Source organism: Electrona antarctica, assembly GCF_951216825.1.
Source record: "Electrona antarctica genome assembly, chromosome: 16".
Taxonomy (NCBI): Eukaryota; Metazoa; Chordata; class Actinopteri; order Myctophiformes; family Myctophidae; genus Electrona; species Electrona antarctica.
Window position 1 is genome coordinate 41,588,356 of NC_136797.1, and position 25,768 is coordinate 41,614,123.

Consider the following 25,768-nt stretch of genomic DNA (forward strand, 5'->3'; position numbering starts at 1 on the left):
AATAGTGCACAATGGGACATGGTCTGGGAAATATAATTAGCTTGGCAGATCATCTTCAACTCCTTGCTTTTTGCTTCTCTCGTGTTTTGGTTATGGCACAAATATACAGATATAACACTCACTCAGACCCTTCATTGTGTCTGGAGGGGAGTTACTGTATAATGCCACATGATATAATTATGCCCCACAATAGACGACTCTAAAACCCCAAAAATGTACCCACAATTCACACGTACTGTATATTTAATCTAATAAATTGGACCACACACAAATATTTTCTTAGTTTAAAACATATTCATGTTCCACTTCGGGTGCATGCACACGTGTATGCGTGCCTAATCCAATTCAATAAGTTATGCATCATTCCTTGATAACTTCAGTTTAAACATTATTAAGTGTGTCACACGTAAGCCAATAAAGCTCCAAGTCCACTGCACTGTATTTGCTGTGGTTTGAATTCCTGATAGTTAAATGCTTCGGTGAGATTTGACTCAGGGCTAAACAATGCGAGGGCGCTGACAGCAGTCTTTGTTTCACAATCGCATTCCACACCTTGATTGAGGTTTCAGATCCAACCCTCCCAAAGGTAAACAGACTTAAGGCTGGCAGCTCATTCATGAATCTAGGCCCTTTGAGTGAAAGTGCAAGTCTACTGTCTCAAGGCCAAGGGACGGCCCCTGTTTTTCGTCTCTCTCTCTCTCTCTCTCTCTCTCTGTCTCTCTGCCTGTCCCTCCCTCCCTCTCCCTCTCTCCTTTACAACCCATTCATGCCCTGTGAGGCACATCCTACACCCAAACACGTGTGAATGTGTGTGTGTGTGTGTGTCTGTGTGTGTATCACCATGGTGATGACACACACACATATAGCCCAACCTTTAAGGTGTGTGTTTGTGTTTTCCTTTTTTCTTTCCTCCACCTCCCTACCTCTACGAAAGCAGCCTTTGCACCGTGACAACGGTTGAACTTCCAACGTCAGCAGATAAGGGGCTTCCCTCCCTCGCCAAGGCCTCTGGTCGCCCCGGGCAACGCTCCTGACAACATCAACAGAGAATCTCCCAGGAAGAGGACTCTCCCAGGGCTTGCCTGCATGGCCTGCTATGTTGCTGTGTTGTTGCTATAGTAGTGATTGCAGACATGGGGACCCCGTGCACGTGCAGGTGAAAGCCTCTGGTGCAGCGGCCTCTCTTTAAAGGAGCATTCAGTGATTTGGGTGATTTGGAAAACCACCCAGTCCGCCCCGGTAACAAAATGTGCACATGCACGCTCTACAGTGGGGGGAAGTGCAACAGGCCAACAGCATGTGCACCAAGGCCCGCCCCCACTCGATCATGATTGGAGGAAGGCCCCACTCATCCTGATTGGATGAAGGTTTTGCCACCCGCCACCAAAACTGAAACTAGGGTTTTTTTGACCCCAGGGGCTCACTGGGGACAGGGAGGAACTCCTTATATGGTCCGCACACTCTATAGTAGGGAGGATTATCCAGAAAAAAAGAAAAAATAAGTGATATTTGAATTAAGTCAAATCACTGAATATACCTTTAACCATTTAAACCCCAGTAGTTCTCAAACCTTTGTGTCAATGCATTGGAATTTTCCGAATGTGTTAAAAAAAGTAGCAGATGTACAAGCTTGCAGTGTGGCACTTAAGTGACGCGCCGTGAGCTTGTATATCTGCTATAGGCAACGTATAAATGGATAAAGTGGTCAAAATGATTGTGAAGCTGTATGAACATGGGGATCCCCTGGCTGGAACCACCCCAAGGACCCCTGGGGGTCTGCGGACCCCACTTTGAGAACCACTGCTATACAGTAATCTTAAGTGGGGGTTGACCGGGGTTCCCCATGAGGGCTGCATACTAAATAGTTACAGGCCGGGGCAGCCGTAACCATTGGGCAGAGAGGCCCAATTTTTGGCCGCAGAATAGGGAGAGGTCATTGTCCTGGACCTTACCTTGTTCGTGTAATAGTCATGCTGTCTGTTGTAGGCTTGTAGCTTGACTGATACAGAGACGTACAGGTGAACTGACAATCATTCTGGAGAAAGGGAACGTTATCTTTATGTGGGAGCTCCTGAAGGAAGTTATCACTATGTTGTGAACACTTAGATTTTTTTGCTGGAGGGCATGTGCAGCTCATAACTCTGATCGATATTAAAGCATTATCTAAAATAGTAATTGCACACAGTGGATCATGCCAGGACTTTTAAACTGTTAATTGATTGATGTGACTTAAAAGCATGTGTCTACATGATAGACATAAACGTTAATGCAGTTAAAAACCAAAACAACCCACCCGCACGGACGCACGCACGCACGCAAGCGCGGTGTGTGTGACTAAGGAGCAAAGGGGAGGTTTCTGCAGCAGACTGCAAGCGTCAAAGCAGCACATAGCTACTTAGTGAAACCACAACCCTTCAAATCTCTGTGGACAGTGGGGAGTTTTCAGACCTGACCCTTGGAAAAGTCAGCCTGCATGGTGCTGTGTGTGTGTGTGTGTGTGTGTGTGTGTGTGTGTGTGTGTGTGTGTGTGTGTGTGTGTGTGTGTGTGTGTGTGTGTGTGTGTGTGTGTGTGTGTGGTGTGTGTGTGTGTGTGTGTGTGTGTGTGTGTGTCTGCGCACAAGCGCACGTTATGTCATGGTCACTTGGGAGGCGTGAGGCTCGCAGCCGTTCAGCGAAAACACAAACCAGCGCCATCTGCACTCCTGGATCCCTTCCAACCCCAATACCCCCCCCCCCCCCACACACACACACACACACACACACACACAAGCCTGGGCCGTGATATCATGAAACTGGGTGTAAGCAGGCTGAAGCGCTGCGTGTTTCAGTGTCAATGTAACAATAAGATCCGGAGCCAAGAAGACAGAGTTATGTGCGTTCATAGTCCTCATGCTTCAGCAACAACAAACTCTGGAAGGGTTTTGCTTTGCGGGGAAAAGCAAAAACAGATGAAATGGAATTTTTGCTGTAGAAAAATTATAGCGTAATTTTAATCGATGCCGTCGATGCAAGGAAACCTGCTGTAGAAAAAAATATAGCATAATCTATGTCGTCGTCTAAATTGAAAATTGATCCAAATAGTGGGAAAAAAAGCTGATCTACAAGCAATACAACGCCTCGCAACCCGTTAATTTGTAGATTTAGATTATTATTACAAAACATACATTAATCACTTAACAGCCCGATATGCTTTGGCCATTTGAAAATAGCTGATCTACAAGCTCACAAAGCTGCAATGCAATTGCTTCTAAAGATGTTTAACACTAGCACGTCGGAGCGGTCTTTTTCATTTCGAAAACCTGTATGTGAAATGGTACATTATTGCATAATGACTACTTTTACTTTTGGTAGGCCTATTTTAAGTATATTTTGACGCCAATACTTTTGCTTATTTTTACTCAAGTAAATGTTTAATACTGGACTTTTTCTAGTAACAGAAGTATTTCTACATTGTGGTATTGGTACAGTACATTTATCTTATGTAAAAAAATATGTACTTCTTCCATCACTGTGCGTGCGTGTGTGCGTGTGTGCGTTCGTGCGTGCGTGCAGCCATGCGTGCATGCTACATACCGCCCCATTAACCCATTCAGGCCTGACGTCGAAATTTAAAAAAAAAAAGTTTTCTAAATCATGACAATTTTCGGAAAGATTTGAGGCACATTTTAACGATTTTTCAAAAATAGCAGACCTACAAGTTCATAGCGCGCCACTCGGTGGCGCGCTATGAGCTTGTAGATCTGCTATTTTTCAATAGCTAAATTATAACATAATGTTTAAAACACCAAAAGGGGTTCCCGCCCAAAATGGGTTAATGGTTACGCTAACGTGACATGGATGCGTTCCAGGTCTCAATGGATTAACTCATGCTGGTCTCCAAAAGAGTCCAATTGGTTTAAATTGTATTTGGCATGTCTTATTGTCTTGTCAGCTTCATAGCATGGAATTCACCCACAAAGACGAATGACCTGCAACAGGTTGCCATGACGCTTAATGCACTTCTGATGTTTTTCACGTAAAGAGTTGGGACTGGGCCGCACCGAGTGCTTGGCAGCCTAGAGCGAGCAATTCTGTTTGTCAAAATGTGCCGAGAACATAGATTTATCCCTGCAGTACAACCTTCACAGTAAAGTCAATGGAATGTTCACATGGCGATCTGCTTTGCATTTTGTATGTGCATACATTTCAGAAATGAGCAGTGGCGTGCACAGACATTTAGAGGGGCAGGTGCTCAAGTTAAAAAAGGGCACCTTGTGCAGCGCGTGGAACCGGCCGGTTGCCTTAATCTATTTTGGGCGGGAACCCCTTTTGGTGTTAGCATTATATTATGCTTTAGCTATTGAAAAATAGCAGATCTACAAGCTCATAGCGCGCCACCGAGTGGCACGCTACGAGCTTGTAGGTCTGCTATTTTTGAAAAAAAAAAAAAAAAAAAAGGGCACATTGCCAAAAGGGCAGGGGGTGCTCTAGCACCCCCTAGTGTCTATCTGTGCACGCCACTGGAAATGAGCTGTTGTGTATTCCCCGGGGGGGATCACTACACGCCTGTTGGCCTGTTGTGTATTCCCCGGGGTCGATCACTACACGCCTGTTGGCCTGTTGTGTATTCCCCGGGGTCGATCACTACACGCCTGTTGGCCTGTTGTGTATTCCCCGGGGTCGATCACTACACGCCTGTTGGCCTGTTGTGTATTCCCCGGGGCAGATCACTACACGCATGTTGGCCTGTTGTGTATTCCCCGGGGTCGATCACTACACGCCTGTTGGCCTGTTGTGTATTCCCCGGGGTCGATCACTACACGCCTGTTGGCCTGTTGTGTATTCCCCGGGGCAGATCACTACACGCCTGTTGGCCTGTGTGGACCACAGCCCGCCTGGACAACATCTCTCTGACACTTGTCTCCTAACACTTTCATTTATTATCCATCTCATTTGAATAAATCCAGATTTTCTTTGCCTACATTTTGAAGTGGCCCCTACACAATAACAAGTAGGAGCATGACAATGCTCAGGCCCATGTTAATGCTAAAGCCCCAACCCTAATTGAACCGACGGAACATAGGACCCTATAGGTCACATAGAGTAGGAACATACATAGGGGTGACCCCTTAACAGGCCATTGTGTTTCTCAAATCATGCTTGCGTTTGTGTGACAATGTATGTATTTTACATTATGATTATTATCAATAAAGATGTCACAGTCAAAGTCCCTGTCCCGTACCTATTATATCAATCTTGTACCTAGAGCGTCGAGCAGCAGGACAGGTAAGATTTTAATTCCGCTCGTGTACTAATAAGGTGGTATTGTATCACGGCATATCATTGTAGACGGCACCCGGGAGCAGTATGGGTTGGTGCCCCAGCCTGTGTCTTCCGTGAGGAAGAAGCCCAACAAACCCACGGTGAGGCCTTTAGGAGGGCCATTCAAGCCTCAAGCGGAGCCTGCGGCACCACCAAGGGCAAGGTGGAGCCTGCGGAACCGTTGCGGCTCGAGAATCCACCATTCCTGAATAAAGTGCCTGGTGCTGGGAGTCTGGTGCAACGCACAGGGCCTGACCTGGTGAGAGCAGGAGTGGACCTGGTGAGACGTAGGAGGGGCCCGGACAGGAGTCAACCCACAGAGCCTAGTCCTTCCACGCGCCAGAATGGTACCTCCCAGTCCCGGCAGAGTAGTTCAGGAGGAACGGATTGTGTGGCCCTGGGTTTTTCCTAATGGGACTGATCGAGGGTAGCTACTGGGACGTAAGTCGGGACTTGATCACCCCGGCTGGTTCACCTGAGTGAGGGGTATGATGTTGGGAGACCCGAAACCCCGATGACCTTGGGATACATCACTGAGGATACGTCCCAGGTGCATCCATGTATTTTGTTTTAGTTTTTTTATCACATTGTACTACCGTACGTACATAAGCTCTGGTGACTTTGACATTCGAGGGGTGACTGAATCAGTCTAAAAGTGGAGGACACTACAAGGTTTTCAGATAAGGTAGTTGACTCTAACCGTTTCATATTGTATGTCAGATGTTTTCAAGGCTTTAACACATGCATATTAGGGACTATTGGCTAAAGAAAGACGTGCACTTATCCATACATCCTCTGTACATGTAGCAATATACTTGCCAAAATATTTGGCATTACTGTACTGCATGGGTTCTCAACCCGTGGGTCGCGACCCCTCGGGGGGTCGCCAAATTATTTTAGGGGGTCCCCAAATTATTTTTTTTCACGATTTAAAATAAAATAAATAGCAGACCTACAAGCTCATAGCGCGCCACTCGGTGGCGCGCTATGAGCTTGTAGATCTGATATTTTTCAATAGCTAAATTATAACACAATGCTTAAAACACCAAAAGGGGTTCCCGCCCAAAATGGGTTAAGGTTATTGTAGCAGTCAATTTATATTGGGGGTCGGGAGGGGGCGGGGTGGGGGTCCCGAGACATTGCCAAAGCATTTCCGGGGGTCCCCGGCCAAAAACGTTGAGAACCCCTGCTGTACTGTACTTGCATTGAAATAGGGAGGTTTGACTTTTCAAACTGCTTTTCAGAGAACTGTGATTTACTGCAACTTACACCCCTCACACAGGGGGCCTGTAAGTGGTTTGTATACACACAATATATCACTATACACGAATGTATTCAGCAGCTTTCGTAGCAGGAGAGAGAGGGAATTGTCCAGCAGCAAGGACACAATCCCCACAATTGTGGGAAGTCAATTCCACATTTGAATATGAGAATCCCATTTTATTTTTTTATTTTTTTTGCAAGTGCAGTGATACGAGTCACGCTAGCTTGTCGGTAACCGTAACTGTTTCTTTGAACAACAACGTTGACACAACGACATGTTGCTACCTGCTCTTCCAGACATCTTATCAGATGGATGAAGATATTTCTGCTACCTGGTCTTATCAGATGTGTGAAGATACAGTAGTTCTGCCAGGGCCAGACCGACATATCGGTTTGGCCGATATACTGTATTTGTCATTATAAGGCAATCATTTGTATCTGTATCGGCAATTATGCAGCCGATGCATCCTGATTTCTGAAGTTTTCCGAAATATTCAAAAACTTGCAGATCTACGAGCTCACAACCGCTGTGAGCTCGTAGATCGGCTATTTTAGAATTTGATATTTCTGTGAAACTTTCGTTAAATCTAAGTTTTTAGAATTGATTAGAACTGATTTTGCAGTTTTTTACAACAAATTGGTCAAAACATTGGTAATCGGTGGGCTAGGTAGGGCTATAGGGCCCTCCAAAATCAGGATCTGCAATGGCCCCAAAACCGGTTCGGGCTATACTTTCTGCTACCCACTCCCCCATCATAAACCTTTATCAGATGGATGAACATCTTTACTGTCAATAGAACATGGTAGTACATCTCCATCAACCCTGCTCACTCTCATGTGTTCAAGTTCATGTGCGTGCATTGGGTTCAAAGCTGTTTTCATGATACCATCTACACAGCATCACACCCACTGACCTTAATCTCAGTGGGCTATTTAAGGCTCTTGAAAATCTTTATACCATTTATGAGTCACAATTTCCTTTCTGTCCATGGGAGAGAAGTATAACTCTCAAAGTCTACAGTTTCACCTTTCACGTGAGCATCTCGTATTACTCACCCACCCACACACCCGCCCGCCCGCCTGACCGTACTACACTAAAACGTAACCTTTACTAATTTGAATACCTTACTTACACCTAGACTTTGTAGGTCAAACAAAACAGAAGGAGCATTTTTCACGCCATAGCCTTGGGGAAATGCGTTCTCTGCATTATCTACTTGGGGAGCAGTGAGCAGCCACTTGTGCAGCGCTCAGGTAACTACTAAGTACCTTGCTCAAGGGCACTGACAGGAGTGTTGAGTGTGTACCTACAGTAGAGCATGAATATCCTTTGGTGTAGGAGGAGGTTTCGGAGGGCCCGGGTTCGAGGTTCGAACCCGGGGCCTTCTTGTAGTGAGGTAACAGTGTTAACCACTGTTCCACCTTGCCACTTGTCTGCATGCCATCCGAAAAGCACTCGACATTGTGTGTTACATTCACCCTTTCCCTCACAGACAGCGGAGCTAGGCAACTGTGTAAGGCACCAACATGTTCATCTGGGCACTGGTGGAAAGTAACTAAGTACATTTTCTTGTACTGTACTTAAGTATAATTCTGAGGTATTTTACTCCACTAAATCTCAAAGGCAAATATTGTACTTTTAATCCACTACATTTATTTGAAAACCTTAGTTGCTAGTTACTTTGTAGATTTGAATTTATTATTAAAAAATCAGACCCGTCTGAAGTGAGTGGTGCTGTACTGTACTGTACTGTACTGTACTGTACTGTACTGTACTGTACTGTACTGTACTGTACTGTACTGTACTGTACTGTACTGTACTGTACTGTACTGTACTGTACATGCTCTCCTCCCTGGCCTCTGTCTGTGTGTTAGGCTGCACAACAGTGACACTTGGTGGTGACAATATGCTACTTCCGTGCTCGGACACAAGGACGGACACAGGGACACACACACATAGCTGTCTATAGGAGTGGTTGCACCACTCAATATACATTAACCACTTCAGCCCTATATATACACATTTTGGCCATTTGAAAATAGCTGATCTACAAGCGCGAGTCAATTTTGATTACCAGACTTTTACTTGTAACACAGTAGTTCTACATTGTAGGATTGATACTTTTACTTATGTAACAAATGTACTTTTTTCACCACTGCATCAGGGGCAGTTAGGGGGTTCAGCGTCTCACTCACAGACATTTCCGCAATGCTAGAAGGAGCCAGGTATCGAACCAGGAACCTTCCAGTCCTCGAGAATATCACATCCAACCAGACAATTACCGTCCTTAATGAGATAATGATACAGATGATTCTTCTGCGTTGAAATGGCCGAATCATAAACAGCTCAAACAGAATCGTACCACCCGTCAGAAATTAGGGGGACTAGACCTGTACGTGCCCGTTGCAGTCGGCCACCGGCTTTCTTGGGAACGATGCAACTTTGGAACCTTATGATATACGTTGTCATAGCACCCGTCAGCCGGTGTCCCACATGGAGATCTGTGTATGTGCCTGTGTGTGAAGACTACAAACTGAAAAGTGTATTTGGCAATCAATTCGGCCCACTGGCAGAGCCTGATTGGTTGAGCCTCAATTAGCTGAGGCAGAGGCTGGAAATTGCACAGGTGAAAGGAGTTGGCCTCATTAGGCCCACTGGCAGAGCCTGGCCCAGGTGAAAGGAGTTGGCCTCATTAGGCCCAATGGCAGAGCCTGAGCAGAGCCTTTTGTGGTGGTTCTGGAGAAGCGTGGGTCCGACCGACTCGGTACCGGGCACTGCACTCCCTGTGGGGGTGTGGAACGCGTGTGTCGAATTTGAAGTCGGTGGGTCAAACGGTTCTCGAGTTACGTGCATTACAACCGTACACACACGCACACACACGTACGTGGCGCATTTATAGTAGGATGGAATACAACTGTATGTATGTATGTATGTATCTATTATTACCCTATAGCTACAGTATTTTACTTGAGAGATTTCACTCACGGACTGAAAGTTTAAAGGTTTCATGACATTTAGGTTTAATACCTCAATTACACCCCAAAAACCTGAACTTTGAACATTGAGTGGATTTTCTGTGGTTTGGAGTTTTCTCTAGGGTTTGGAAGCCTTTTGAGCTGCAATGATAACAGTGAAAACAGTGACATCTGCTGGCAAATCTCATTGACATATGGGATTTTCAGGTTGTGACATCATAAACAGCAGGAAAATCAGAGCAGAAAACCCCAGACCACAGACTCTACTGAATGTTAAAAGTTCGGTTTTTTTGTGTGCAATTGAGCTCAGAAAATGTACAATAACTTTTTTTAACGTCACAATCCCTTTTATCTACTGTAGATGTGGTGTGCCAATTAATTTGTGCCCCTCTGCATCCCAAATGCAGGGCCGGGGGTATATTTACTCGCGACCCACAATAATCGGCCCTTAGCCACGTGTTGGAAACCGTGATCTAAGCTGTTTCCTGTCATGTGACATAAAGTGAGCTCAACAAAGGAAGCAGAATGCTGACGTTTACAAAAAGAAGCCAGGTCAGGTCTTAGTTGGTTTTGATTAGAGGCGTCATCTCAGAAATAAAACTAGTCGGTGGCAACAAAAAAAAAGTTAACCCTTCAAGCCCTATTTCAAAAACAGCCTAAAATCTCAAACAGTCACGATGCAACACACTCACTAAAATAATTAAGCATACAATTGTTTATATGTGCAACCTCATCATTGAGGACAAATACAGTATGTATCGAACACTCTATACCTTCTCTTTGAAATCCTCTACTTTCTCCTTGAGAAGGCAGATGATGAGGAATGAGATCACATACTGTAGGAGTGTAGCCAATATCAAATCAAATCAAACTTTTTTGTATAGCACATTTCCGACGACCAAGGTCGATACAAAGTGCGCCACAGAGCATATTAACATACAGACAGGCAAAAAAAGACAAAGAAATTAAGACAAAAGTAGAGAAACGCGAAAATAAAACATATCAATTATATGCAATATATGCAGCATGTCAAAGGTAAGCCATGAGGGCCAGAGTAATTGTACAGTCAGCAACAGCATTGAAAGCGAGCGAGAAAAAGAAATTGTCTTTAGTGAGGATTTGAAAACCGCCAATGACTGAGCAGAGTTAATGTGGAGTGGCAAGGTGTTCCAGAGTCTGGGCCCGGCCACCGCGAAGGCTCGGGAACATAATATATATATACTGTATATATATATATATATATTATAGGACACTGAACTTGAACTTTCTTGTCCTTTCCTTAATGCAGTGGTTCCCAACACTAAGATTGATCGATAAAATAACACAAAGCTAATCATGCTGTCATGGTATTATTTGCTTTAAACCTTGAAAAAAAAAAATTCATTGTGACACCGATAAATATTAGTAGTACCACTGATCCAAGCCGGAACGCAATATTTTGATTGATCATAAAAATAAACATGCTCTGAAAATGCAAGCAGCCCACCCGTCTGGCCGGGTGATGGGTGGGCCGTGAACGCTTCAAGTGAGCCCCGTCCCTGATTCAGAAAAGTGGCTTAATTGTACAGCTATATGTTACGGCCAGTATCTCATTTTTGGTGCATTTTGCCTATACCTTCCCTCTCAGCATTTGTAAAGACAGATCTGATCCTCTATGAGGCTGAACCACAGAGCGTCAGATGCCAAGAAGAAGCCGCTGGAGTCACATCAGGTGAGTCTATAGTGTCAGCAGCACTAAGTACAACAGAGTGTTCAGAGTAACAGAGGAATAAGAAGGTTGATAGGACATTACCTCATGATGAAATGAATTCATTAGGGCCAGTGCCATTGGTCAGTTGTCCAGGAACAGTGGTGGAATGATTGATCACTCGGTCACATACTGTAGGTGCCTGGAAAGAAGAATATATTCAACGGACGTGGTTAATCTCGGGTCATCAGTTAGACCAGGGGTTCTCAACGTTTTTGGCCGGGGACCCCCGGAAATGCTTTGGCAATGTCTCGGGACCCCCGCCCCGCCCCCTCCCGACCCCCAATATAAATTGACTGCTACACTAACCTTAAACCATTTTGGGCGGGAACCCCTTTTGGTGTTTTAAGCATTGTTATAATTTAGCTATTGAAAAATAGCAGATCTACAAGCTCATAGCGCGCCACCAAGTGGCGCGCTATGAACTTGTAGGTCTGCTATTTTTGAAAAATCGTGAAAATATATATATATATATATTTTATTTTTTTTGAAAATAATTTGGGGACCCCCTAAAATAATTTGGCGACCCCCCTGAGGGGTCGCGACCCACGGGTTGAGAACCCCTGAGTTCGACGTCATTCATTAACACAAGCACAACCATAAAAGAAACAACACACAGCTCAAAGACGGCAAAGAACCATTTGGATCTGATACTTTTGCAGAATGTTTTCCTGTTACAAGACCAGAACCCAGGGATGCTAGGGTTCATTAAGCCCCATTTTATGCTTGGTTGTGCTATAAAAGTAGGTAAAATAATAACACACTGAGAGCTTGTAGATATATATTTTTCAAATAGGTTTGTACAATGTTTTTTTTGACATTTTGGAATCGTGCATTTCCCGTCAGTGTGTGTGTTGGTTGGTTGGTTGGTTGGTTGGTTGGTTGGTCGGGGTGAGAGAGCATGTGACATCATGTGACATCATCAGGGATGGAGATCCATGATGTCATCAATTTTAAGCCCATATATGGAGATCCCTGATCATCATCAATATTGGCCAGCAACTCATCACCTGACCTCAAACCCTTAGATCTCCATGTATGGAGCTGACCTCTTCTGATATTCCATATGTTGATCCTTCCCCATCCATCCTTCCTCTTCGATGTCTCCGTTTTGACTGATACCTGTCCATTTAAACTCTAGACGGGCCTGCCCCAAAGTTACTAGTGCAGCCGCGCCCGGCAGCCGGCGAAAACTATAGAGTTCTCAACAGGCCCGAAAATTAAGATCTTACCCACCATGCCAAAGTGCCAGCGCTCGCCCAGCAGTGTGCTGTCACCCAGGCGGATGCCTCTCCCATTAGGGTGAGGTAGCTTCTCGCCCTCAGGCATCGTGCTGGTAATGCTTATATACTCTTATAAAATAATCTAGTTTAAGAGGTGTGCGAGAGGACTCTCACACACCATGGATACAGTTTAGAAACACTAAGTAGGTTTACAAGTCACTAAGTCAGTGCAGTGAAGAACAGGAATAAAAAGGCAGTTTGTGTACTATGGTCTTATACAGTAAATGCCAACCAATCACATCCTGTCTTGTGGCACTCTATTTTCTCTGAGACAATGTTTCTGTGAATAAAACTAGAACTGTTCTATTTTTGCTCCCCCATCTCTGACTGAGACAAGCAGGGAGGGATGAACGCGTGCTGTCTATTACAGGGTGTGTGTAAGACAATGTGCTTCAAAGTCACAGCAGAAGAAGTTGAGGTTAGCAACAACAAGCAGTGGGGAAAGGCGTTTCTGCAAGGGTTTTGTTCTTGAAAATAGAGGATGAATGATGATGGCCTTACCGAGTTGAATCTGGTCCAGCAATCTTCATCTCTATTTCCAGATCTGCTCAATGTATTCCTTTCAATTGGTTTCTTACAGTTCGTAATCATTTCTAAATTGGATTGTTTGACTAACACATTCTAAGAATTATCTGGGTTGGGCCACATTGAAAGATTTGACTTTTTTACATTGTAGTAAAGAGTAGACTAATTGCTAATATCTGGAAGCTCATTCCTCAAGTTTTCCCCACCCAGAATGAAGATCTAGATGTATAGGCCTATGTCAAGCTATCTCCCAGCATAACATGAAAACATTATTTACTTTTGATGTACACAGCGAGATGTGTTAAGAAGTGTTAACTCTGACCATACAGGTTCATTTTCACTGTATACATGTTGCATCAGTTAAAGGGCACTGCAACACCGAGCCTTGCAAACACATCTTGCTTGTGTTTTATTTTGCTCTAACTTTAAAGTGCCTGTATGAAATGGTTGACAATATGCTTTCGTAATGCACACATTTTGTGGAGGGACAGGTCAGATGTATTTGTATAGGGAAATGGCTTTATTCAAACAAGTTGGATGGTAAGACATTTGGGGGTCTTGGTACGCCATCTAGTGGCTACATCTGTTTAGGCAGCTTCCATATTAATTGCATTATAATGAATTACTGACTGCGACTGTCTATAAATATATAGTATATAAAGTATATATAATATATAAATATATAATGAAAAGGAAAGAAAATAGTCTTAAAGCAATTGCTTTAAGACTATTTTGATGATAATACTATGACAGTTTAGGATAGTTTTAAAACGGTTGACATAATATTATCATCAGTTTGTATTCTTTGTTTTGTTATGGGTGACCCATAAGTCAAAGAGCTATACTATATCATACATATTTAGGCCTACATAAACTTCTGTTAATACCAAAGCATGATTATGCTCAGTAGGCCCACTTGTGGCTAGTCTGACAAAATATCTGAAAATGTGTCTGTGTGGCATGAGGCAATAGGCCTATCTCACAGCCCGCTTTCCACGCCCACTTCCGGTAAATAGTGGTGTCTTTAACATGAGCATTTACACGTTTTTTTCTCTGGAGAATCTAAGTACATTTTCTAATGTAAAAATGTGACAGACCAATATTATTATGAAGCAAACAAGATGGTAAATCAGGTCGAACAGATAGAACAAACCTTACCTTGAGAAAACAAAAGTTGTAGACTTCTTAAATTACCTCTGTTAACATGTAGCGTCTATGGAGTGACGTCACGCTATCACCACTAACCCCGAAAGGGGGCGTATTAAGGGGGGCGGGGAAATTCTGTGAGATAGGCTTATTGGGCACCAGCCTACTCTGGGAACAATGCAAGATGGGAACGATTTTGCTTGAAACATGATGAAATAGGCCATTAAAATGATGAAACAACAGCAGTTGAAATTTGGAGATACAAGGTTTCTGCCTGACAGCGCCAATATGTGAGATGTCCAGAATCTCAGCTATAGGCCTATAGTTAACAGACTGAAACCACACTATTAAAAATAAAAATAAAAATAAATAAATCACACCCGTGTGAAGTGAGGGTCGCTCTTATCATCATATGTTATCATACATCATCTCATTCTGGCCAATCACAATTTGCGTCCTCATTTTTGTCTTCAATGTTTACACACTTGTCTTCAATGTTTGTGTTTACACACTTTTGTCTTCAATGTTTGTGTTTACACAGACCCTCAAAGCTGGACATAGGCGCCCCTCAACTTTTCACGTTGTCTACAATGTAATAATTAAGGGACCAAGAATTCACGCAGTGACTTTGGGCACTTATTGTTTTTGTGTTTATTTTTCTTCTCCTTCTTCTTCCGCCAAATATTGCAGTTCTGACTGAACGGTGCAGTTGGTTTTCGCGAAACGTGGTAATCTGGTAGAGGACCATGCCAAACGGTGACTATGTGAAGCCCATGACAATTGGCCAAAGGGTGGCGCTATAGCACTCAATTGAAAATGCAAACTTTGAACGTGCATATCTCATGAACCGTTTGACCGTTGGTAATGACTTTGATACACATATGTGTCTCCTCATGCCGAACAACTTTCGTGTTCTGACTTTTCACCTCTGACCTTTAGATCACCCGCCATTTTGAATTATATGAACAACATTTAAAATGTATCACCTCCCAGGATCTTTGATCAAAATGTACGAAAACTTCTACACATGCACTTTAGACCTATACGGACAAAAAAATCGTAGTACATTTTATTTAAGTGAAAAAATGAAGTTTTTATGAGCCAATGAAAATCGCTGGTTTGTGAAGATTCTTCTTCTGCCTCTAATTCATACATGCAGCGTCATATGCTTATGTCACTTTACAGTATAGTAGAGGGTCATGCCAAATAGCACTGAAAGCAGTCTTACTCCAATTGGCCAAAGGGGGGCGCTATAGCAATTTTTTGAAAATGAAACCTTTGAACAGTCATACATCATGCTTTGTTTGGTCAAAATTCATGGCACTTGTTTCCACATGTTCCTTGACTCATGGGGAACACATCTGTCACATTGACAAGTAAGCTCCGCCCTCAGATTTCCGCCATTTTGAGCAGTTTGAAAAATGCTTATACCCAACTTCCTGCCTGTTTTTTTGAGCAATTTGCGTGAAACGTTTTACACACAATGTATGGACCATTATCTGAAATACCAGTTGAAGAGAAGTTTGTACGTGAAAAGAATTGCAGCAAAACACACTGTAGTAATGGATAATGACATGCCCAAAATGAGGACACACACTTGTTACCAAAACACTGAATGATGTTACAGTTTACAATGAAACAACTGACTGTCCAGATAGCTCAGTCGGTTGAGCTCTCACCTTCAGACCACAAGGTTGTGTGTTCAAATCCGGGTAACGACAACTCAGCCTGTGATTCTTATTTGTGCATATTGTTCTTATTGCGTATTGTCTTCTTTCTTGGTCCCGCCTTATCGCTGCTTGCAGCTATATTATTTCCTTGATCTTGTCTTCCTTAACACCCCGATCGCCCAGGACGAAGTTCACCGTCCTTTCAATTAGTAACACCCAGCGCCCAGGACGGAGGTTATTGATATCAAAGCCGATCGCATCGCTCCACAGACTGGGAGCACCTGTTGCGCAACACTCGATGTTGCGTAACAGTGGGACGTCATCAAAATGTCCCCCCCCCCTGTTTTGCCGACCGAAAATCTTAAAACGTTAATAACTCTAGATCTAAATCATCCCGTACAATTGTAAGAAAAGATCATGTCTTAGACGGCCCACCGCGGTCCCGTCGCTAGTCGCGTTAGATTTCATCATACCTCCCGTTGTTGTCGATCGGCTCAAGAGTGTTTTGGCTACAATTAGCTGCTACAGCCACATCCGGGATAACATCCGGTCCGTCTGTAAAAGTGCTCTGCTACTATAAATCACCGGGCGCTATGATTTAATGGATTAAATAACCCCGGACATAACCACTTCACGATGCCTCTGACCCCGTTGGACCCAGATAAATGACGCTGCACTGCAGTATAATGACTCTGCTCTCTACCGTCTAGTTCGTATCCCACTGGCACAGTGGTGGAAAAAGTACTCACATGTTTTACTGAAGTATCAATACTGAAATATAGAAATACTCCGTTACAAGTAAAAGTCCGGAATTCAAAATTGAGTAAAAGTATTTTGAGTCAAAGTGTACTTAAAGTACCAAAAGTTTTACAAACACATGGATATGATGGTATTACCTAGCCTGATTATCAGACTGTAGCTTTCTTGAAGCTTCAGTCTGACATTGTCTCCTGTCTGAGCGATTTCAAGGGGGAGGGGATTAGAATTTCACTCAACCCTCTGTGTGTTGCGCTGCGTGATGACGCTGAAAACGGGACTCGGCGCTGATTGGTTGTTTGTTAGACCCACCCCCCCACCACCGATTCTCATTGGATAATACATTTTTCTACCGAAGAAATTATAGGTTCACAGTGCAACACCAGACCAAGAGATGCAGTCCACTCAGAGAGTGGGCGGGGTCTTTGGGCTGGATCCAGGCTAGGTATTACCCCAAAGGGCTGTGGACTCTGCATGGCAGGGGCGTCCACCTCAAGGGGCCAGTGAGGCTATTCAACGTTGAAGCTCTGGGAAACCCCGTGCAGCTGGGCTTTAACATTGTGTCGTGACGTAGGACCATCACTCCAACGTCACCCCGGACCTCAAATTTGAGGTCCGGAGGAGGGACTTCCGGCAGTCTTCCGGGTGCTTCAAAACGCCACTGAGCAACTTCCACTGACATGAATAGCTGGGGGGGCGGAGCTTCGCGCCAGTTCAGTCTCTATCCTTTTATATACTCTATGGTCCACCTCCCTGAGCCAAGCTTGCACCTGACCGCATACCATACCATACTCATTACCATACTCATTGTGCAGAATGTGTCATTTCCAGTTGTCAAATAATAATAATAATATATAATAATCTTTTGAAAATAGCAGATCACATTGTTGTGAGCTTGTAGATCGGTTATTTTCAAATGGCCAAAATGCATATATAGGGCTGAAGTGGGTAATGCATGTTTTTTTAATAATCAAAATCTAAAAGTAACTATAGTAAGTCAAGTTTTCAAATAAATGTAGTGGAGTAAAAGTACAATATTTTCCTCTGAGATGTATTGTTGTAGTAAAAGTACTGGAAATTGAAAATACTCAAGTAAAGTACAAATACATCAAAATTGTACAGTAAATGTACTTAGTTACTTAGTTTACACCACTGCTGACAGACATGATGGAGCTGTGCAGTCTCAACCTGTGGGCCGTGAGGATACTGCAAGTGGGCCCGCAAATAATTGGCAAAACACTTACACTTACTAACATTCATATAAGAGGAACCCCAAGGTCTTTTTTTCTTATTCGTATCCCAGTGATTTTCATTGGGATACTGCCTAGCTATAACTTTAGCCAGTGGCGTGCACAGACATTTAGAGGGGCAGGTGCTCAAGTTAAAAAAGGGCACCTTGTGCAGCGCGTGGAACCGGCCGGTTGCCTTAATCCATTTTGGGCGGGAACCCCTTTTGGTGTTAGCATTATGTTATGCTTTAGCTATTGAAAAATAGCAGATCTACAAGCTCATAGCGCGCCACCGAGTGGCGCGCTACGAGCTTGTAGGTCTGCTATTTTTAAAAAATCCAAAAAAAGAAGAAGAAAGGGCACATTGCCAAAAGGGCAGGGGGTGCTCTAGCACCCCCTAGTGTCTATCTGTGCACGCCACTAACTTTAGCGTATTACCGGTATGTTAGTTTCATTGACCCAAGCCGGAATGCAATCGATAGATCATAAATATAAACATGCTCTGAAAGTGCATGGCTGGCATGTTGTTACATTTTATTCTCAAATTCCACTAGAGGATATAAGCTGCTTGAGTTGCAGCAACTCGTTTTCGAGGACCCAGGGTGTCCTCAAGTTAAGTGGTCAGATGTGTGGGCTGCGAGCGTTTGAGATTTTCAAGTGGGTCCCTGATCCAGAAAGGTTGAGAGCTACTGGAGCAGAAAATCCACATGTTTCTGGGCAAAAACATAGGAAAGTGTGTCTTTTTACAAATTGCACATAGTCCAAGGACGACAGTTCAACAGAAAAATGAATTATCTTACAGTATTGCAATATATGTATTTAAAATGTAAATATGATCATATAACAGTGGGCCCAAAGATTGGGAATCGCTGATAGTGTGACTGTTTTTTTTGAGTGGTGTAAACCACTCCTACAACTGGCTTTTGTGTGCATAAAAAAATGACCATGGTTGCTATGTTCAAAATAATTTCTGACGTAATTAAATCACACCCGGGTGAACTGGATGACCGTAGCAACCGTGGTCATTTTCTCTGCGCAAAAAAAGCCAGTTGTGAAATCACATCCGGGTGATTTCTTTGTGTTATAGCCTAGATCTAGAAAAGTGGTCACTCAGTTCACCCGGGTGTGATTTCATTACGTCAGACATTACGTCAGACCACAGCTGATCATGCTATATAAAACCTTACACCACTCAGTTCACACGGGTGTGATTTTTGCTTTATACACCCTTTTTTGTCGTTCATTCATTCAACCATTATTTATTTTCTCAGAAATGCATTGAGGACAGAGCCCTCATGTTCAATGATGCCGACATTACAAAAGGCAACAGTGTAAGAGTATGAAAAGTTTTCATACTCTTACACTGTTGCCTTTTGTAAACAATAATAAAGGACATCTAAATAAATAATAAATCTCTATAAATGTAAGTGTACCAATGATGGTCTCGTCTCATGGAGAGAGAGGGCCACCCAACTCTAGTGTATAAAGTGCAACGGTGGTATATGGGTCACCTGTGATTAACCTTGTATCCTACTGAGTCAGTACTGACACATCTGAGAACACATCTGCAAAAAATAAAGGAAAAACAGCGCCCTCTTTTCCTTTGAATTTGCAAGTCAATACCGACAGACTGACCTGCCAGTGAGGAGCCCCCACCGGGAGGACGTAGAACCTTCGTACTACTCCTCTCGCCCAGCACTCCCGGCTGACAGGTGCCGCCCCAGCCCGTAGGCGACGGCGTACTGGTACAGCTTCCCTCCCCCGAACACTCCAAACAGCCAATTGTGTTCATATCATAGATGCTCGACAATGCCGGATGCACCACAGTGGATTCATGACTGTGTTGTGTATTGTTAGGTTCAGAAAACATAACAAAAGCCAACTGATAGCATCAACATTATCGCAGACTTTGCTCTTTCACGGGTGTCAAATAAAAAGCGCGTGCGCGCGCACACACACACACACACACACACACACACACACACACACACACACACACACACACACACACACACACACACACACACACACACACACACACACACACACACACACACACACACACACACACACACACACACACACACACACACACACACACACACACACACACACCCTTTCTTCCTTCTTCCTCCTTCTCCTTTCTTCCTTCTTTCACTTTCATGTCTTTACTTGGAAGAAGGGAAGGTTGAAGAGAGAATTTAAGACTTGTTGTATTTACTTTCGGCTGGTAAGTCCTGGCCTCTGAATAATTCCATAATTTAATTGTATTGTCATGATCTTTGTGTAAAAGTGTATGGCTTTAGCTTTGAAGAAAATATTTAGATCTCGCTCGCATCTCTCAACAAATAACTACCATCTTCCCTTATGGGGGTGGAGTCCCTGCACAAGGTATTCTCTAAATGGTCCATGGCCAAATACATATTTGTTTTGGTGGTCTTCTTTCTATTCTTTTTTTCTATCCCACGATTTTGCAACCCAATATTTTTTTCACCCAGTGTAAATTATCTAATGTAATCATGGGCACTACACCTCCTCTGCCAGCCTGAGGAGAGCAACAGACTGACCTCGTGCTTTCTAGTTTTGGGGGTCCTTGACCACTACAACACAATAAAATCATACAAACCTATTTAATCAGAATACAACATTGGTTGCAGTTGGATTGTTTTTAGTCTCCTTATTACTATTGCAAAAATAGAGAATTTAATTACAAATGGAGTTAGAGTTTCAGGTGATTCACCTGGTCTCACTTTGTTTGCTATTCTATAAACTCCAGGTAAGTTTAATTTTTGGTTTTAAACAAAAGTCTAGGAAGTCAGGCAGAAACATTATTTAGACATTGTTCCACCTTGTAGGGTGGGTGTGATCAAGAGAATGCCACACAGGCTACTCTACTGACACTAGAAAAGCATGAATCCGACATGAGCCCATACTGTATGACAGGGGTTCTCAACGTTTTTGGCCGGGGACCCCCGGAAATGCTTTGGCAACGTCTCGGGACCCCCGCCCCGCCCCCTCCCGACCCCCAATATAAATTGACTGCTACAATAACCTTAAACCATTTTGGGCGGGAACCCCTTTTGGTGTTTTAAGCATTGTTATAATTTAGCTATTTAAAAATAGCAGATCTACAAGCTCATAGCGCGCCACCGAGTGGCGCGCTATGAACTTGTAGGTCTGCTATTTTTGAAAAATCGTGAAAATATGGAACGTGTGAGAAATAAGCCTAACCTGGAATGACCTGTAACAGCCGGCTGCCTTCCGAACGTGTCAGTGGTTGTCATAGAAACTCCAGCTGTGAAACACAAGAAGATAAGAATTAGCTGTCCTGATGAATGCCTCTTTGTTTAGTTTGTCCATTATGAAATTAGTATGACATAATAGTATGTCAAAACATACTGATCCTCTTTGGAGTCTTGTTTGAAGTGCCGCTTAAATCAGTGGTTTATCATCTGAAAATACCTTAACTCTAGCCGCAATTTGAAACTCTAGATTGTTTTATAATGGGATTAATCTAGAGTTGCAATACCCTCCATTGACTCCCCATTCATCCAATTTGCGTTCGCGATTTGCTTGTATTAAACGACGTTAAACTCGCCAACATTGCAGCTCTAGGCCAAGCTTGAATTATCCTCTTTCAATCTGCCAAGCTTTTGTTTCATAAAAATCCAACTCCAGATATGTTATGAGCTACTTTCTGTCAAGAAATTCTGTGCAAGTGATTCTTTTTCTAAGTTTTGGAGTTTGGAAGCACTCGTAAGTCACTGAACGGCCCTGCGTACCACCTGTTTTCAAATTTGCACATAATGCAGGAGGCAGCAGCACGACCCGTTAATAAAAACGAGTGCTTCCAAACTCCAACACTTGGAAAAAGAATCACCTGAACAGAATTTCTTGACAGAAAGTAGCTCATAACATGTCTATGGTGATTTTTTATGAAACAAAAGCTTGACAGATTGAAAGAGGATAATTCAAGCTTGGCCTAGAACTGCAATGTTGGTGAGTTTAACGTTGTTTAATACAAGCAGATCGCAAACGCAAATTGGATGAAGTCAATGGAGGGTATTGCAACTCTAAATTCATCCCATTATAAAAAAATCTAGAGTTGCAAATCGCGGCTACCTCAACCCTAACTTCTATAACCCTAAATTGAGGGAACATAGGCCTGAGGGAACATTGTGACTGTCTACTGTAATATATTTTCTAAATACACCTGCATTATTTGTTTTTGGAGCCTATTTGAGTAAACATTTGTCATGCTGAACTATTCAGCCCTTTTTAAACATCCCCAAAACAGAAAGGAGAAAACATTTGTACGGCAGAACGGCAACCAAAGAAACATAAACAAGCAGAAAGAACAGTCGTCCTTTATTCAGAAATAACGTAACTGCCCACATCGCATTTCCAAACAGAAGCTTTAGTGAGCACCATACCAGCTTCTGATGGCTTTATTGGTCTCTCTGCTTCAGGATAGTGTTCTGCTGCCATGACACTCTGTTATCGCCTGGAGTCCTTTCCTTTGACCAGCTCCGGTCTTTGTTTGTTCATGGTTTGAGCATGTGGAATAAACTAAACTAATGCTAATCTGCTGTGGTTAGGGGGAACATGGTTCCTCAAAGTTGTCCATGCAGGGTTTCCTCATAAAAAAGTATTCCCTCGCTCGGATGCCGCTCTCCAGTGTAGTGCCTCACTGAGTGAGTTCCCATGCCAAAACGTATCTCTCACACAATTCCTTCCAACCTGAAACTAGTCAGTCGTTGAAACAGCTATACCAGGTGAATCTCATTAACATCATGAGTTCTCCTGCCCACCAATCTCATGGGATCATCAACAGGCACTGTGACACAGGGCTTTTTGTGTTATCCTTTTAGCATTACTTGGGGAATTGTACTCGCTGTACTGTACAGTGTAATTGTCTGGATTTGCTGTATATTCAATCCCATATTCCCATTCCTCTGCCTTCTCTCTCTCCCCTCACAGCTACAAGGGGAATCATGTTCAGTCTATCAGCGGAAAGTGCAGTTGACCGGTCCAACAGCAGTGTAGAGGGCTATGACCATACCTACGATTACGATTATGGCGACTATGACTATTCTGAGCCGTGCTCCATGAGCAGCTATGGGGTGGAGCTGGCGGCAGGAGTCGGACTCTACATCAACTCCGCCATCTGCATCCTGGGCTTGGTCGGCAACTGCCTGGTCATCATCACCTACGCCTTCTACAAGTCCATAGTCGACGTGTACATGCTGAACGTGGCCGTGGCTGACCTGCTGTTCGCCGCAGCACTGCCTGTCATCATCCTCAACGAGGCATGGGACTGGACGATGGGCCCGCTGGCCTGCAAGCTGCTCCGAGGCGCATACAGCGTCAACCTGTACAGCGGGATTCTGCTACTGGCCTGCATCAGCACCGACCACTACGTCGCCTTTGTTCAGGCGCGGCGGAGCGTCCGACTGTGCTCTCCTTTCTACAAACGGATCAACTGCTGTGTGGCCTGGCTGCTGGCCCTCGGCCTCTCCTTCCCCACCTTCTACTTCTATGATACATACCGGCCGACACACCTGACCGCAGACTACAAGGGATATGAAGACTATGACGCAACGACCGCTGGTTCAACGGTGGCGATTAATATAACAGACACATCAGCATCCTTGCACGCCGGCGTGGGGTACGCGGTGTGCAGGTTTCGTTTCGAGAACAACGCCACGGCTCGGCAGATGGCGATCCTGGTCCCCGGCACCCAGATGGCCGTGGGGCTCTTCCTTCCTCTGCTGATCGTGGTGTTTTGTTATTCCACTGTCACCGTCACCCTGCTCAGAACCAAGAGTTTCCAAAGACACAAGGAGGTTTGGGTGTTGCTGGTAGTGGTGTTGGTGTTCGTCGCCTGTCACTTTCCGTACAACATCTCTCTGTTGGTTGACGCCCTCACCACGTTCTCAGTGCAGACCTGTGGGTTTGCCCATGCCGTGCAAACAGCCAAGACTGTGACAAAGACTTTGGCATACCTCCACTGCTGCCTGAACCCCATGCTGTACGCCTTGTTCAGGGTGAGATCCAGGGGGACCTGTTGTGTCTGAGGCAGTATAGTGGAAACTAAGTTACTAAGTACATTTACTATATTACTATATTAAGTACAATTTTACTTTTACTTTTGAGTATTTCTATATCTTTAACACTTAACACGTGAAGGGTGCGACCCTCAAGATCGAGGAGTTTTTATGCATTTCTCCATATGTCTTAGAAATGTCAATTTATAAAGCATTTTGGAGAAATAACTCCTTGTCACTCTGACTGTGACACTTCACTTGCCATTGTTTGTTACTGTTACTCCACTACATCTCAGATGCAAATATTGCAGATTTTACTCCACCATAATCATTTGACAGCTTTATATATTATACTGGTTTCTTACAGATTTAGATTATGAATAGCCTATCCAAAACATATATCAAAGTGATAAAATGATTATGTATTATTATAGGTTAAGCCACCCCAGCAGTACATCACGTAATTAAAATAGGCCATGTTTGTCTTAGAGTCCCAGATCATGTTGCTGTTTATCATTTTATTCTACAATCTCATGGATCTGTTCGGAATAGACGTTAACAACATAGTGGACAGGAAGAAACCAACCATACTGGATCTTCCTTGGAAACTAAAGATTTTAGGCAGAATATGACAAGGAATGATGTGCAGCATTGAGTTTGTCGCGAATGTGTATTTGTGTGTTATGTGTAATGTTGCGTAAAGCTGCTGCCCTTTCTACTGTACATACTGTGAATAAATTGTCACTCAATCAATCAATCCCTATATGATAGCAGCATTGTTTGAGTAGGCTAACAGAGCACAAAGAGCTACAGAGTGGTGGAATAAATGCAACCGTTTGACATAGCAGCATTGAATGGCAGAAATTATATGTAACAAATTAACAATGTTGCTTAATGTTGTTCTTCACAGCATGATCAAGTACCAGTGATAATACTTACTTTATGCCAAACGGTGTCTCTCCCCCTCTCTCCATGTGTGTCCGGTGTGGCCATTTATTGTCACATGACTGAAAGAAAAATAAATCAGTGACATTTGTCATATTATTGTGCTTCTTCCTATGGGTCTAAGTGAAAAAAATGCATTGTGTGTCTAGAGCCTCTCAATGTGTGATTCAAATTTGGAGTCATTGCATTCATGATTTGTTGTAAAACATGCCCCTCCCACCAACCTTGGAAAGCAATTGTGGCCAATCTGTATGGAACATCATAAATCTGTATGATAGCCACATGTTTATCACACAAGTCGTAATTTGAATTAATGTGGGGTGGTGTGAATTCCTTGAGTTAAATGGAATATGTTATGCATTACGATTAGACTCCAAGAACAAAACAAAAAAGTATTTATAGAAGACATTCTGTGTGTATTTTAATTAAAATGTTATTATTACGAAATCATATAGAGCGTATAGATTGTGAAACTATAGCAGCTTTTTCCCCTCATACAGGCCTTGACCATTTATGTAGCTTGCAACCTAATAGCACTCAACACGTGGCACTATACTGCGCGCGCGCACGCACGCACGCACACACGCACACACACACGTCTATCAACCAATGTCAATAATAATCCCTGCCAGTATAGGCTATAATATGCATGCTGTCGATTGGACCATACAGCCCCATCCATTCATGACTGCAATCCCTGCTTCACTGATACAACATTGTTAGAGCGACGTAGCCTAATGCTGTCGTGTGAATCTTACTGGACAGCGGACAGACGAGAGGAGGGGGGGGGGGGGGCAGGCAGCCAGCATCTCATCTCATCTAGTCTGTCACGCAGCTCCTCCTCAGCATCAGGACCACCGCGCGCGCGCGCACTTTACGC

At 43.6% G+C, this 25,768-nt stretch overlaps 1 protein-coding gene and 1 long non-coding RNA gene across 2 annotated transcripts; one reads left to right on the forward strand and one right to left on the reverse strand.

The window, feature by feature from the left end:
* Positions 1 to 21,127: 21,127 nt before the first annotated feature.
* LOC306940047 lies at positions 21,128 to 25,744 on the reverse strand. The gene is made up of 3 exons (XR_013791967.1): positions 25,647 to 25,744; positions 24,883 to 24,950; positions 21,128 to 21,191 (listed from the first exon to the last, which is right to left on the reverse strand). It is a non-coding gene; the product is annotated as an uncharacterized lncRNA (long non-coding RNA).
* Positions 22,889 to 23,973, forward strand: LOC306940271 (C-C chemokine receptor type 6-like; the record flags this gene model as incomplete). Its single annotated transcript, XM_079525293.1, has 1 exon — positions 22,889 to 23,973. The coding sequence occupies exon 1, from the start codon at positions 22,891 to 22,893 to the stop codon at positions 23,971 to 23,973; it is 1,083 nt and encodes a 360-aa protein (XP_079381419.1). The 5' UTR covers positions 22,889 to 22,890.
* Positions 25,745 to 25,768: the final 24 nt, after the last annotated feature.